Source organism: Dipteris shenzhenensis, chromosome 29, assembly GCF_047967505.1.
Source record: "Dipteris shenzhenensis isolate YYH24624 ecotype China chromosome 29, Dip_SZ_1.0, whole genome shotgun sequence".
NCBI classification, from domain to species: domain Eukaryota; kingdom Viridiplantae; phylum Streptophyta; class Polypodiopsida; order Gleicheniales; family Dipteridaceae; genus Dipteris; species Dipteris shenzhenensis.
In genome coordinates, this window is record NC_141624.1 from 27329974 (window position 1) to 27346346 (window position 16373).

The 16373-nt window shown below is 44.0% G+C and overlaps 1 protein-coding gene across 4 annotated transcripts in view; it reads left to right on the forward strand.

Moving 5' to 3' along the window:
* The window catches only part of LOC147882653 (uvrB/uvrC motif-containing protein), an 85372-nt gene extending 69272 nt beyond the window's left edge, over positions 1 to 16100 (forward strand). For 2 of the 4 annotated variants that reach the window (XM_087400425.1, XM_087400424.1), the window contains exons 9-10: positions 15561 to 15601; positions 15885 to 16100. In XM_087400425.1, the coding sequence (XP_087256551.1) occupies positions 15561 to 15601; positions 15885 to 15895 (52 nt within the window). In that variant the 3' untranslated portion in view covers positions 15896 to 16100. Of the gene's footprint in view, positions 1 to 15485; positions 15602 to 15884 lie in introns of those variants that run through there. The other 2 variants (XM_087400426.1, XM_087400427.1) reach the window with 2 other exon arrangements.
* The last annotated feature ends 273 nt before the right edge of the window (positions 16101 to 16373 follow it).

Consider the following 16373-nt stretch of genomic DNA (forward strand, 5'->3'; position numbering starts at 1 on the left):
CCTCATAATTCATTCTTTGGAGCAGCCAACCACCAGCAGATTGAAGCAGTAGGAGGACCTTCCTTGGGCCTACATCCAGGAGGTGAAGGAGGCACATAGAAGCTGTAGACAAAGCTGAGAAAGGGCTGCCTACCTAGGCTGATCTACAGGCAGTAAGGTAGAGAGAACCATTCTGGACGGAAAGTCTATAGACGCTCGAGGTGGAGCACGTGGGCTCGAGTCTAGAGATAACTGGCAGATAGGAGAAGGACCTTGTAGTAAGATCAGAGGACCACACCATTGGTGGGACTTTGGATCTACCTCTTTTGTATTGTGTCCATAGCTTTGGATAGAAATATATTATTTTGGTGGTTTCTCTATTTGGCTGGTTCATTGTCTATTGATGAGTCTGCACATCTATTTTATGCACATAAGTTAAGAAGTTTGTGATTCCACACCCCACACCACACTGTGTGAGCGCTTGGGCTATTCTATCAGTCTTCTGCTGTGTGTACCCTCTGTTGGGTCATTTTTAACATGGGGGAGCTCAGAGCTGAAAATCTCTTGGAAAGCTAAGCGCAAGGGAGTGCTAATGTGCTCCAAAAAATCAAAGAAACAAACCATCCTCCCTTGGGCATTTCTACATATGTAAAGCCTTAAGGGCTTGAAGGGAGCGTCTAACTGTGATCCGTGAGCTACTGCCAAGAGGCATCACTGGCTCCAAGCTTCCCTTAAGGCCTAAGACATTAAGAAGAGGTTACGAGTCCAAATTTATGTGAACATTGGTTCAAGGGCCTAGCCACAGTTCCCGACTTGTCTATCCCAGCAACTCTTGCATCATCTCCATCATGTGGACCTTCAAAATGAGGTTGAAGAGGACTGGAGTCCACTGCTTGTCTCCTGTAACTGCAAACTTGAAACCCTAGAATGGGCGGGTGGAGTTATCCACTGCTCCAATAGTGTCCCCCTTCAAGGGATGCAAGATTGTTAATGGTAAGAGGGTAATCCTTTGGTACCTTCGTGTAGTTCCAAGGCCCAAGTTTGATAACTCACATGGGAATGACTAGCTTGGGCAAGGCTTGTGACATAGCAATGTCAAGTCTGGGGAAGTCATCGAGCTAGGGCCTTGAGAGCAAGAGCTCAAAGAAGCCTTGGCAAAGCTTTGAGATGGAACGAGGAGGGAAGGGTTACGGCAAAGAATTTTGAGTCCTGTCCTGTGTGCTTTTTGCAGCCGATGGAAGGTGAGTGACAGGGAAATTCTGTGTGTGGTCCAATAGATTCTCAACAAATGTCTCAGTCAAGGACATGTTTCAAACACCTTTTTCCATTAGGATGCAAACCGAAAGAATGCCAGAGTTCTCATCCTCAGGGAGTCCCTGCCATTTGATAATCCCTGAAACCCATGATGTGCTCCGGAACATAGAGTATGTGGCCCTCCTCATCCATAGGTGGTAGCTCAGGAAGGACTTGGACATGCTGTCCGACATGTGGCTGTAGCAAGGACACATGGAAAACATTATGGATCCTGGAGGTCTTGGGTAGCTCCAACTCATACGCCACCTCGCCAACTTTGCGGATGATCGTGTAGGGACCATAATACCTGTGAGCAAGCTTCGTGTTGGTGTTACCTTTCAGCGAGGCACAATGGTTCTTATGGAGGCGTAAGTGCACATAATCCCCTACTTCAAAAGACAGATACCTCCTGTGTTCATCCGCATACTTCTTCTACTTGGCTTGGGCATCCTGCATATTCTTTTTAGCCAATTGCAGAAGGGCATCCATACTCTCCAAGTCATTTCTTGCTTGCTGATTTTGCACAGCCATGTCTGCAACTAAAGATGGCATACCCACTGTGCATCCATACATAGCCTCGAAAGGGCTCATGCCAATAGAGATGTGCTTTGTACTGTTGTAACAAAATTTAGCAAGTGCCAATCACTTATCCCAAGACTTTTGTGTGTCATGACAGAAATGCCTCAAATACTCCTCCAGCCATTTGTTCACCCTTTTTGACTGTCCATCCGTCTCAGGGTGGTAAGCAGTGCTAGGGGCAAACAGGTGGCAGCTGAGTTGAGAATGTTGGCCAGTTGGCAAATGATAGCACGCCTCGATCTGAGACCCGTCAATAAGGATTCCTCAGGTATGATGGAGCCGCATTTATTTGCACAGAGCGAATGTGGGTTTTGAATGAGGAGTGGAAAGTGGAGTGGCAAGTTAAAGAAGTTGCCACCTTGGAATGTAATCAGGGCTCTAATAGCTAAATATGGTATCCCTATTTAAAAAGAGGACGAGTTGCATGAGAGAGCCACAATTGATTGAATACTACCATGACTCTGTGTGCTTTTCTCTAGCTCTTCGCTCAAGGTTCCCCGGTTTCTCTCAGCCACCTCTCACCACTCTACTCAGCCCAAGGATGGCGAAAACCACAACAAGTTTCTGTTCAAGGAGTAACCCGTGGATTCATTCCCACAGTTTAGCATAGGTTGAGGGCTGGTTGAGTGGTTTGAACCTCAACTACCTTTTCAAGTATTACTACCCATAAAGAGGACTCAGCATGGATAGGTGGAAAGAGAAGGCAATTATTTGGAGGGCATCATAGTATCCGCTCTCTGGTGTCTTCATCGCTTGTATGTTGTGAATCGAAAGGCAAGGAGTCATTATGCATTACCTCGACAAAGCTTCAGTCAAAATGCTCGATGGTGTCCTAGTAGACTATCTGCAACTTGTGGCCGACATTGGCATATGAGAAGGGGTGCAGCAGCCACAAGGAGGATTGAAGTTGAATGAATACGTAGCGCGGGACCCTTTAGTGACTTTAGAAGCTACAAAGTGTTCAATAGGCAAAGTCTCTCATACATGAGTACCAAGCGGCCTTCATGACGAACACTAGAATCAGCCAATTGAAGGTCACACTGTGATCCTAGGCTAATGATCAAACCAATCCCATGGATCTTAGGCCAACTTGCACACCTCACATTCTTCTCTAGACTATGAAGGGGTACCTATCATTGTGGAGAGAAGTACTGACCAAAACGTGGTGAGGGATCAGCTGGCAGCAGTTGGTTAGAAGACAGACTCATGCAATTTGGCTTTGATGGTACTGAGAAGACTACCTCAGAGTTTGAAGAGCTTTGTTACGACCGTGATAGCAGGACAGAGGACCATGTGAAGAGAGTGGGAGAGAAGGAAGGAGTCTCACTTGCGGCTTTCTCACATACACAATGGGGAAATATACAGGAAGGTGTAGGCTGAAAACAGTTTTCCTCTTCTTAGTTGTGAAAGCCAAAAGAACTCTCTTAGTACAAAAGAATAGGTGAACCCTATATGTGGGTCGCAAACCAAACTCAGCTAACTAAGGTGGCATACTAACTGAGCCACTAACTAGAGCACATAAAGATAGCTGTCATCCAGCCATTATTCATGGGTGGTGTACCAACCCCATCTACAGCTAATAGATCGGTGACATAAATGCACAACGGTCACCCTGGCATATGACGAGTGGAGCTCGATATCTCAACACTCCTCCTTGAGCTCAATCCCAATTGCTGCATACCAAGTTGGTCTCTGAACTTGTGCAACTTCTCTCCGTTCAATGCCTTTGTGAATATGTCAGCTACCTGATTCTCTGTGCTGATATAAACTAGATTAATAAAACCTACGAGAATCTTCTCCGGCACATAGTTAACGCATCTCAATGTGCTTTGTTCTAGCATGATAGACTGGGTTATTTGCCAAGTATATACTGCTCATGTTGTCATAATAAATGATAACTGGTCCATCTGTAGACTGATGCATATCATAAAGTAGCTTATGCAACCAAGCTACCTCACATGCAGCCATTGCTGTATCCCTGTACTCAACCTCTGTGCTCGACAAGTCAACTGTAGGCTGTTTCTTGCTGCTCCAAGTGACTGCAACACTCCCAAAAGAGAACACATATACACTAGTAGATTGTCTATCAGAAATACTACTAGCCCAATCAGCATCAGTGTATCCATGCAACTGTATCTGAACTCCAGTCTCATAAAATAGTCCATACTGCAATGTGGACTTCACATACCTCAGTATGCGTCTAATCGCATCCTCTGACTGTGTTTTTGATCCATCTTGTCCCTACCCTTGTGGACCCATATGAGGATATCACTTGAGGAGGGGTGTCTCAGGATCTTTTGTCTGTCATGTCTTCTATCTTGTCTCTCAGTCTATCAGTCTTTATGTCTGTCTTCTAGTCTTGTCTTTCTGTCTTACTCCTAGTGTCCACTTAAGGAGGGTGTTGGAGATAAGTGCACACTAAGTGTACTATTTCCTAGTCTACAATAGTCTAAGTCTAAGTCTAAGTCTAAGTCTAAGTCTAGTCTTTATGTCTTGAGTATGTGCCATGTGGCACTTCTACAATTATCCCATAAGCACTCTTGCTTTATGTCTTGTACTTTGGCCCATATATTCAATGGGTCACATCATTGTAAACTATCAGTCTAGCTTGTGTCTTGTCTACACTCTTCTCAAGGTATTTCTTATCTTTGAGTCTTGTCATCTCATTTCTAGTTTCTAGTTCTAGTTCTTTCTTCCATATTCCAACTTGAGCTGGGCTGGTTTTCTGGCAGAAAGGTAGGGGGGAGTTGGGAAGTGGAAGTTTGGGCAGAATGGGGATTGAAGAAGGGAGTGGAGGCTGGGGCATTGGCGAGGGTGATAATTGGGAGGGAGGACGGAAGAGGGAGGAATCTCTGGCTTTGGCCCTGAAGCTGCCTCAACCTGTGTTGGTGGAACTTGCCCTATGTCTTGAGGCACCGCCTCGGGTAGACGATTGAAGAACTCCTCCCTCTCTTGGGAAACTGGTTTCCTGTGGTTAGGCACGTTCGGTTGCGCCCTTTGCAAGCGGGGAGGCCTCTGGTTGAGGTTCCATCCTCGCCTGCTGCTGCTGCTACTGCTTGTGAGGCCCCTCTCCTCTGATTCTTTGTTGTGCGGCCTCTGGTTGAGGTCCCATCCTCGCTTGCTGGTGCTGCTGCTCGTGAGGGACCTCTCCTTTGATTCTCTGTTGTGCGCTTGCTGACTTTCTTGCATACCACAAGGGTTTGCCATTGAGGAGTCTGTGCCCCTGTCGACTGGGTAGGGGACAGCTCTTGCTCCTCGGGCACTACTACTGATGGTTTGAGGGCCCAATGAGGTGCCAGGGTTAAATGGATGCTAATGACTAGTACATTTCGTGTAAACCATGAAACCGAGGGCCTGATTTTAAGAGAAGACTTTCTATAATTTTAAAAAGATGTTTTTTGCTCGTGTTTATCTCTACAAAGTATTTGATGGACAAACATGTTGAGTATATCAATGAATTCATTGCCTGCTAATTTTTGGCAAGAGCATCAGGAGAGTAGAAGGATATATATACTCGCTTTTGGCGATGGAAATTTATGTTTTAATAAAATGTTATAGGTTCTGTTACTATGAATTGCTGGGGCTTTTCTCTATATTGCGGCTTGTTATACGTGCTAAAGGTTAACTATTAACTATTAGTACATCTTTAGGTTCTATATAATAGAAGGGAGTATATTGTGGATGCTTCCATGCTTGTTTTGGGGGATAAAGACAATCTAATCGACTACTGAAACTACTCGTGAAAAGGGAATATCTGATGGTTGCTTTTGACATGGATATGATGGGTGTATCAAATGTTTGTCGTCTTGTCCTGTGTGCTTTTTGCAGCCGATGGAAGGTGAGTGACGGGGAAATTCTGTGTGTGGTCCAATATATTCTCAACAAATGTCTCAGTCAAGGACATGTTTCAAACACCTTTTTCCATTAGGATGCAAACCGAAACAATTCCATGTGTCAAAGCTCTTAAAAATGGGGCAATCAGGTGGCAGCATAGTTGAGAATGCTGGCCAGCTGGCAATTGATAGCACGCCTCGATCTGAGACCCATCAATAAGGGTTCCTCAGGTATGATGGAGCAGCATTTATTTGCACAGAGCGAATGTGGGATTTGAATGAGGAGTGGAAAGTGGAGTGGCATGTTAAAGAAGTCGCCACCTTGGAATGCAATTGGGGCTCTAATAGCTAAATATGGTATCCCTATTTAAAAAGAGGACGAGTTGCATGAGACAACCACAATTGATTGAACACTACCATGACTCTGTGTGCTTTTCTCTAGCTCTTCGCTCAAGGTTCCCCGCTTTCTCTCAGCCACCTCTCACCACTCTACTCAGCCCAAGGATGGCGAAAACCACAGCAAGTTTCTGTTCAAGGAGTAACCCTTGGATTCATTCCCACACTTTAGCATAAGTTGAGGGCTGGTTGAGTGGTTTGAACCTCAACTGCCTTTTCAAGTATTACTACCCATAAACAGGACTCAGCATGGATAGGTGGAAAGAGAAGGCAATTATTTGGAGGGCATCACAGTATCCGCTCTCTGGTGTCTTCATCGCTTGTATGTTGTGAATCGAAAGGCAAGGAGTCACTATGCATTACCTCGACAAAGATTCAGTCAAAATGCCCGATGGTTCCTCGTAGACTATCTGCAACTTGTGGCCGACATTAACATATGAGAAGGGGTGCAGCAGCCACAAGGAGGATTGAAGTTGAATGAATACGTAGCGCGGGACCCTTTAGTGACTTTAGAAGCCACAAAGTGTTCAATAGGCAAAGTCTCTCATACATGAGTACCAAGCGGCCTTCATGACGAACACTAGAATCAGCCAATTGAAGGTCACACTGTGATCCTAGGCTAATGATCAAACCAATCCCATGGATGTTAGGCCAACTTGCACACCTCACATTCTTCTCTTGACTATGAATGGGTACCTATCATTGTGGAGAAAAATACCGCCCAAAATGTGCAGTGTGTGTATGAATAAAAGTGTTGCTCTCACGGGAGGTGATGGGGGAAACAGGAAAAAAATTGGGTGTGTTGGATTAAGGGAAAATGTCTGCATCTTGCTTGCATATGATCAAATTGGCCTGGTTGCCCCTCTTGTAAGGCGATAGAAATTATATTTTCATAGCAGAGTCTGCAATTATGCAAACACGGTAGAGTCTATCATTATGAGATGATGTTTCACCATATGCTTGTTTGTCTCACTCACGAATGTCCCCTCTTAGACTTGCTATGCAGACTTCGATTCTAATGCTCCTCTGTCTTGGGTACCAAATTACCATAGTGATTCATGCAAATATGCATACTTCTTAAAGTGCGCCGAGCTCACGTAGTGATGACAAAGGAGATGAATGTCAGTTGTGTATTTGATTAAGTTGGCGATAGTTAGATTGCCGATTAAGTATAAGCAGGATCAGAGGAGGTCTCAAGAGAGAGAGTTTTCCTTTTTGTTGTAATATGCGACATTGTTTATGTGCATCTTGACTTACTATTGTATGCTGCTTGCCTAATTTCGTATGGGGTGACGGAAGGCCTTCTAAGGTGGCCATAATAATTGCTATGCTTTTCCAGTTGTCTATCGTAGTGTTGTAGACATATGGTTTTGACCTTCGAGGAAACTGAAATCTTTCAACGAGATGATAATGGATTCCAAGTCCGAAGCTTGAATTGCAAAGCCATTGTCAAGAGGCCACTAGAAGTCAAAAAAGGAAGGGAGCAATGGTGATCGATTTGAAAGGTGATGAGTTAGAGCTCCCAAAGGAGGTGGCTTTGACAACAAGAGAATTCTCAAGAGATTCCTCAGTTGGTGAAGCAGACAGAAGGGAGACACTAGTATCCCCATCACCAAAGGACCAGGAGCTATCTGGACAACCCCCCTAGCCTCCAGAGGCTCAATTCCCCTACCATTAGCACTCAGCTCATAGCTCTCCAATACAACCCTCTTGTGAGGATCCCGAGCTACGGCCTGCTCGATATTCTTTCCATTGCCCCAGCGTGAATCCCAATTGGAGCTGTAGAAGTCGCCACACGTCAAAGAGCAATTGTAGGCATGCACACAAGCAAGCTAGCTTCTCATCCACACAATCAGATAATACCCTTAGACTCAAAAAGAGACAGTAGAGGCTTATGCTTGAGAGACCCGGTTCATGGGCATCCTCAGCCCATGGCCACGTGGGCTGCCATGTGAGCATGGCATGCTGGACTGCCATGTGGACTACCACATCGGCAGGCCACACAAGCTATCACATAGTGAACCACGTCAGCATACCCTGCAACACATCCACATTAGCAGCTATAGGGCCACGCCAGCTAGGTGCAATCGCCTCCACATCATCAGCGATCAGCAAGGAGTGCCACATCAGTGGTAACAGCACTGCCACATCAGTAGCTATGTGGCAGTCTACCACGTGGTAGTTGGAGGGTTTACCAGACCCGACCCCCAGGTCGGGCCAGTCGGGACAGTGGTCGGTGAAGAACCAGCCCCTGTTCAGCCATTTCTAGGAACCAAGGGGGCCTATAAAGGCAGCCCCCTTGGCCTCACTTATCATCCTTAGGGCTTCTCCAGGGTAGTGTACCCTCAGCTAGCAGTGCAGGATCAGCAGAATACAGTAGCAGTTCAGGCCAGGTTTAGGGAGCAACAGATCTGCCCCATCCTTGGCACCTACAGGTTCATCTACAGGGTCCGGTTCAGTCCGGGTTCTAGCAGCAGCAGGGGTCTACATCAGAGAAGCCCCTTTATTCCTTCAGTTCTCAGCTCCTACAGTGAGTGTTCAGCTCCCTCTATACATTATTTTCTCTATTGTTTTCCATAGTGAGGGTTATCCTCTCCATACAATATCTATTATTTCAATTGTATTCAGCCCTATTGGCATCCATTTATTCAGTTGTTTCTTCAGAGGTCCATTATATTCCTCCCTCAGACTCTTAAATTCACTCCATAGTTCCACTTGTGTTTTGAGTGCATTATTCTCACAGTTCAGGTTGTAGGGAGCACGAGAGAGGGTGGCTCTCTTCCTGCTACATGGGTATCATAGCTTCAGATTTTCTTTCTTGAGATAGGGAGGTGCAGTTCAGGGACAGCCCACTGTGTTATGGTATAGTCAAGATCCGAAAAGGACACCATGAGTATTAGTGACACGTCCAACACCATTGGGGCGGAGGAAGGGTCCGTTCCCAAGACTTGCTACCACAGAATCACGTAGAGGCCCTGATGACAGTTTCTGCCATGATGGGCATGATGCAAACCATGATGCAGATGCAGCAACAACAGTCAGATAATTTTTTTACTTGCATGCTTCAGCTCCAGGAGATGCAGGATGATTGTGAGTAGGCTAGGGAGCTTAGAGTGCACATCGCTCGGGAGGAGAAGGCTAGGGAGATGCGGGATGATTGTGAGTAGAATAGGGAGCTTAGAGTGCACACTGCTCGGGAGGAGAAGGAAGAACACGCTAAAGCTCCAGGAGATGCGAGATGATTGTGAGTAGGCGAGGGAGCTTAGAGTGTGCATTGCTCGGGAGGAGAAGGAAGAACAAGATTGGCATCTTCTCATTTCTCTACTTCACCCACAGGGACATGAAGGAAGGAGAGAGTTCAGCAGCCCGTTAACTGCGGTTAACCAAAGAACCTCTAACTACAATCAGAAAGAGTTGACTTCGATCAACAAGATTCGGCTTCGGCCAAAGCAGGTTGACTCCGGTTGACCTAGATCATTACTGAGTCCAGTCGGAGAGTTCTAGCATTGATTAGGACGCCTTGACCCGTGGTCAAAGTCCTTAATTATGGCTAGAAGGGTTGGTTTCGGTCAACCACAGTGTTAGCTATTTATGTGCACATGTTTGCTTGGTGGGGACGCCCATAGAGACTAGGATTAGTCTAGAATTTATTTGTATGCAAAGGCGCTAATGATTAATGGGTGCCATTGCGATGTGCATTAAATTAATGGTTGCAGGTTCTAAGAGGGGTTGATTGCCCAAGCGCTATGGAGCCCAGTGGGCATCCAGGAGGTGTCCATGTGGCCGAGGGCTACGAAGACCCTAGAGTTTTGCCCTTTGTGGCATGTAACTAAACTTTAGCTAGTTGATTTGACAAGTGGCATGTTGCTAAAGAATGAGCGTGAGAGCTCTTTGTAAAAGGATTCACATATAGATTTTTAGCAGCAGCTTGCATGCTGAACTTTTGTATAGAGATTTTACTGGAACATCCAGCCGGACATGTTGTCCTGGGCTCTAGTGCAGAGAGAGAGAGAGAGAGAGAGAGAGAGAGAGAGATCTTTCAGCATAAGTTTTCTCAGCAAATTAGAGAAAGAAAATAGACAACGCTGTTTTCTCGAAGGGGTTTGTGAGCGCAGCGGAAATTCCTTCTTCGAGATCATTATGAAACTGGAAGAGAGAGTGATCTTTCAGCAAAAGTTTTCTCAGCAAATAAGAGAGAAAATAGACAACACTGTTTTCTTGAAGGGGTTTGTGAGATAAAGGATAGGCTGAGCACAGCGGAAATTTCTCTCTTCCGGTTTCAGATTTTGTGGCTCAATCAATTCGAAAGCTATTGCCTCGTAAGTTTTCCACAGTGTTTAGTTTTATGGACAGATTGGTGGTTAGAAGGTCCTCGTCCTAGCAGATTCAAAAAGCCCCGAGGATATCATTTCTACGAAAGCAGCCAAACAGCGCAGTTGACTCTTATGGCGGACGAATACCATTGCCTTGAATGGCACATTTTTGGGACAGCCGGTGGAGTGTAACATGGAAGTCAGCTCAGCCACTTTGAAGATCTCAGGGTAGATAGTAGTCGGTCACTCAGGGTCGCACCTACTCATGCAGCTTAAATCATCTTGGGGACACGATGGTGGCAGCAGTTTGAAGTTTGACTTGATTATCAGAATCAAGGCCTGGATATCAAGATCCCAGGCTATGGGTCACCTCGACCTTTGATTTTAGCAGTACGGAGGGCACGAGTCAGGACCCCCCCAGCAGGACGCAGTACTACAGTAGGACCACGATGTTTTCATCATGATGAGTCTCCCTCCATCCGTATTACCAATATGATTGGAGGAGCATCGAATTGAGCATATTCTTGGATCATTACCCCATCGCGAGTATGCTTACAAGAAGTCAGCGGAAGATCTTGGGATTCAGCTCTATCAGATCTGGATTAATGAGCCAGGTATTCAGTTCCATCATATCAGGATCCATGAGCCAGGTATACCACAGTCGGCCACCTCCTTTCAACATATTGGGAGGCTTTCTTCATACCCTAATTTGAGTTTCAGCAGAAGGGGATGTCATGGGCATCCTCAGCCCATGGCATGTGGGACTGCCACCTCAACAGGCCTATGCAATCATACCTCACAGTAAAATGGACTTGTAGAAAGAAAAAACAGACATATTGGAGAGGTATCTCGTGCCATGCTTAACGAAAAAGACCTGTCAGATTATTATTAGAGGCTGAAGCAGTCACTACAGCAGTCTACATAATGAAGAGGACTCACTGCAACAATACATGGCATGACGCCAGAGGAGAGGTATACTGGTAGGAAATCAAATATTTCTCATTTGAAAGTTTTTGGTTGCATTGCCTAAGTTCATGTGTCAGATGAGTTGAGATCCAAGTTGGATCCAAAAGCTGAGAAGTGTATCTTTATTGGTTATTCTCTGCAACAGAGAGGGTATAGATGCTATCATCTTTCTACTCATAAGTTTACAGTGAGCAGAGATGTTTTTTATGAGATGAGCAGCTGGTATAAACCAGTAAATGTGATTGATGATGTAGATGCACAAAATGGTAATGGTGCACAGAATTCACAGCAGCAATCATAAAATATTAGTGGACCTGTAGTGTCCTCTAGCAGTGGTTTACATACTTCGCCATGGACAAGCAGATTGAGATCATGAGAATCTCCTCAAAGCAATGCAAATAGTGGTATGCAAGTATCACGAAAAGGAAAAGTGAAAGTAGATCAGTCTATGGTTGATGTGAATGCAGGTTACTCTTATCTGGATGGTGAATCCAGTGGCTCAGAACAGAGCCTTGATGATGAGTTGGGTATTCTTTCTGTTGTTATACCTGGCGTAAGAAAGACGAGGGATGTTTTGAGAGCACCTGGTAGTGAGTCTATTTTACGCAAGTCTACCAGAGTTAAGTATCCTGTGGATAGGCTGAAATGTGATGGATTTACAGCCATTCACTATGCCTATATGGTCAAAGTGATACATAAACCAGAACCCATTTCTTTTAAGCAAGCCATGGGAAAAGAAAAATGGGAGAAAGCCATGGATGTAGAAATGAATGCCTTGGAAGCAAATGCTACATGGAAATTGGTGCCTTTGCCTAAAGACAAGAATGCAATTGGCTGCAAGTGGGTTTATAAGGTAAAGCACAATGCAGATGGTTCTGTGAATGGATACATGAAAATTGGTGCCTTTGCCTAAAGACAAGAATACGATTGCTTGCAAGTGGGTTTATAAGGTGAAGCACAATATAGATGGTTCTATGAACAGATACAAGGCAAGATTAGTTGTTAAGGGGTATGCACAGACATATGGCATTGATTATGAGAAATATTCAGTCCGGTTGCAAGGCTAGCAACCGTAAGAGCAGTCATTGCTATGTTTGCATTAAAGGGATGGTCTTTACATCAGATGGATGTAAAGAATGTCTTCTTGCATGGTGATTTGCAAGAAAAGGTCTATATGGAGCAGCACCATGTTATGTGCATATTGTTCATCCTGAGTTTGTTTGCAGGTTGAAGAAAGCCTTGTATGGCTTAAAGCAAGCACTCAGAGCATGGTCTGACAAGATAGGACAGTATCTTGTCACTATTGGCTTTCAAATTTTCACGGCAGATTTTTCACTTTATAAAAACAGAGAAATGTATTATGCTGCTTGTCATTTATATTGATGATTTGATCATCATAGGTGATAGTGATGAAGATATCCTTTATGTGAAAATGCTATTGAAGCAGAAGTTTGAGATGAAGGATTTGGGAGAGCTATGTTACTTTTTGGGCATTGAGGTGATTAGATCCATAAGTGGGATATGGCTCTTGCAGAGGCAGTATGGATTGGATATGCTGTCCAAATATGGGATGATAGGCTGTAAGCCTATTTCAGTTCCTTTGGAGCAGAATATGAAGCTGAGCGCAGATGCAGGCGCAGATGCAGGTGAGCTTTTGGAAGACCCTACTATGTACAGACACATAGTAGGAAGTTTGATTTAGACGACTATTATCAGGCCAGATTTGAGCTATGTTGTTGCATTGGTAAGTTAGTTTATGGAGGCTCCAAGAAAATCGCATTTGGATGCGGTTAGACGCATACTGAGGTATGTGAAGTCCACATTGCAGTATGGACTATTTTATGAGACTGGGATTCAGATACAGTTGCATGGATACACTGATGCTGATTGGGCTGGTAGTATTTTTAATAGACGATCTATCAGTGGATATGTGTTTTCTTTTGGGAGTGCTGTAATCACTTGGAGCAGCAAGAAACAGCTTATAGTTACCTTGTTGAGCACAGAGGCCGAGTACAGGGATGCAGTAATGGCTGCATGTGAGGTAGCTTAGTTGCGTAAGCTACTTTTTGATATGCATCAGTCTACAGATGGGCAAGTTGTTATTTAATGTGACAACATGAGCAGTATACACTTGGCAAATAACCCAGTCTATCATGCTAGAACAAAGCACATTGAGGTGCATTATCACTGTGTGCGAGAGAAGGTTGTAGAAGGTTTTATTGATCTGGTTTATGTCATTACAGAGGATCAGGTAGCTGACATATTCAGGAAGGCATTGGATGCAGAGAAGCTGCGTAAGGTCAGAGACCTGCTTGATGTGCAGGAATGGGGATTGAGCTCGAGGGGGAGTGTTGAGATATCGAGCTCCACTCGTGATATGTCAGGGTGACCGTTGTGCATTTATGTCACTGACTTGTTAGTTGCAAATGCGGTTGGTACACTGCCCATGAATAATAGCTGGATGACAGCTATCTTTATGTACTCTAGTTAGTGGCTCAGTTAGTATGCCATCTAGGTTAGCTGAGTTTGGTTTGAGACCGACATATAGGATTCATCTATTCCTTTTTGTACTAAGAGAGAGTTCGAGTTTGGTTTGAGACCGATATATAGGGTTCATCTATTCCTTTTTGTACTAAGAGAGAGTTGTTTTGGTTTTCAAAACTAAGAAGAGGAAAACTGTTTTCAGCCTCCAGCTTTGTGTGTATTCCCCCATTGTGTATGTAAGAAAGCTGCAAGTGAGACTCCTTACTTCTCTCCTACTCTCTTCACACTTTGTGTATGGCAATTGACTAATAATGGTCTACGTCCATCCTTATTCGTGGTAGTGCAGATGTGGGCAGGGCACTCTTTGTCTTGAGAGTATCCTTTGACCTTGTGTCACTGTTGGCTGACATATGCCAGGCACAAAAAGACCAAGGAAATGGTGATTGAGGCGATACATTCAGGATCAATTCACACATACTTACTTCCTCATCACCCCGGTATGGGGGCATTTTAAGCACTAATAGGATTTTCCTCTACCGGGAAAGATTCAATTCTGATGTACTAGTTGTGATACCTATGGCTGCCTGTAGATATGGCAGGTTTCAGGATTGACAATTTGCATGCTCTTTACACCGATTGATTCTTTTACACAGGGTTCAGACAGCAGCACAGGACCAGCCTTCTGGTTTCTGAGAAAGACCCCAACACCTTAAGATTCTTTCTCAAGGATGGTGTCCTCATGAGACCACACACATTACTCTGTATAAGCTGCAATATTTTGATAGTCGTAGCTGGTCCATCCCTTGGAAAGGCATTCCTGTGCAATTTTCCCAAAATTCATGGTTCACAGACATGTTTTGGAGGGATCTCTAGTGAAGGTGTATTTAATACCATATTGTATTTTTTATAAAAGCTGCAAATCCCCATAGTATGCCACAAGTTCGCATCTTTCATTGCAGATGTTGCTATTCACACAAGCATTTTGCATGCTGCTGTCGTATGCACCAATTGATATAAACTATGATGTAAAGTTATTGTAGTGACTATGTGGTAGTCGTTTTCTCTCTCTTAAGATGCACTGATCATCCTAAATAATGACAACATATCCTCCTCTACCAAAAGAGGAATCAGAAAACAAATTCGTACATATTCGTGGAGAATAAAGGCATTTGGAAGACACAAATTGGCTGCATCTGCACATGAAAAAATAATCTTCCAAACTCACTTCACAGGATATGAAGAATTGTTGGCACAGGATACTCTTTTGCCAAAAGGGGCAGGTTGCAAATCAACGAACAAGTGCTTCTTGGAAATAATCTGCCTAAATGCACCACTGTGAAATGCCAAACTGCATGTGAAGTATCACTCACACTGAGCGAACTGTCCTCAAGAACAGGATCATAACTGCATACCAAAAAGGACCGCTCTTCAGCCACAATTTATTGAAGCATTATCCTTGTCAACAAGTAGAGAGAATTGTGGTAACTCGAATAGAAAATGGCAATTACATAGTCTAACGTGCATAGTTATTAATCTGTCTGCAAACTTATGTCAGATCTATATTAGACTGTCATAGGGTTTCTAAGCATTTGGGTGTGGGTTCTGTTTCTGTAATCTAGTGCATGGTTCTTATTGCTTGCAGATATTGAAGCTCTGTAATTAATCTACAGCACATGAATGACTCTCATTTTTCCTTTCATGTGACATGTTCCTACAGTGGCCGAAGAAAACCTGATGGCTCCAGAAGAACCGGATATGGTAACAATCAGATTCATTTTTTGAATTTTAAACTTTCCAGAAATTTTATGATGGAAAAATGGTGTTCCCCTTCATGTGAGAACCAGATTGAGATAGCAGTTAAAAATCCCTGTAATTATCTCCTTCTGTAAATCTGTTTTGTGCACCAGTATGGACTGGAAACTTGCCTTTTGTTATTTCTGATCGTCACATTCATGTAATTTGGGATAGGATAACTACAGCTAGGTTGCTCAACCACCATTGATGTTTCTTCCATTCTCATACTGCTGTGTTCGATGTGCAGGACCGTTTTGAACATCCCTATGTTTCGTTTCTATTTTATGGAATGGATTCTGCTGGAGATTTTATTCCAATCAAGCAATTGCGGGAAAAGTACGACAAACCAAGGCATGAATTGCCATGGAATGGGGGTGAAAGTGACAACCTGGATGGTGGTGGCATTAAAGCATAATGTGGGTAACAATTTATCAGTTATGAAGCGTCACTGAAGCGCTTGCAACCTCCTTTTTGTGGCGAACCATATGTAGCCCCATTTTGTTTGCCTTTAAAAGGTTTCTGGGAAAGCAGTTGTAAAGAATGAGCTATGCCCCTTGTTATGTAAAAATGTATAGCTATTCAAGACTGCACATGAAGTCTATGTGTAACACAATGATTACTTACACCCTAGAAATTAACGTTCCTTGCCCTTTTAGAAATGGCTGTCCGGCAAGACTTCGTTGAGGATGCCTTATCCTTAAATATGATGAGTTGATTGAGTTTATGCCTTCTTTAG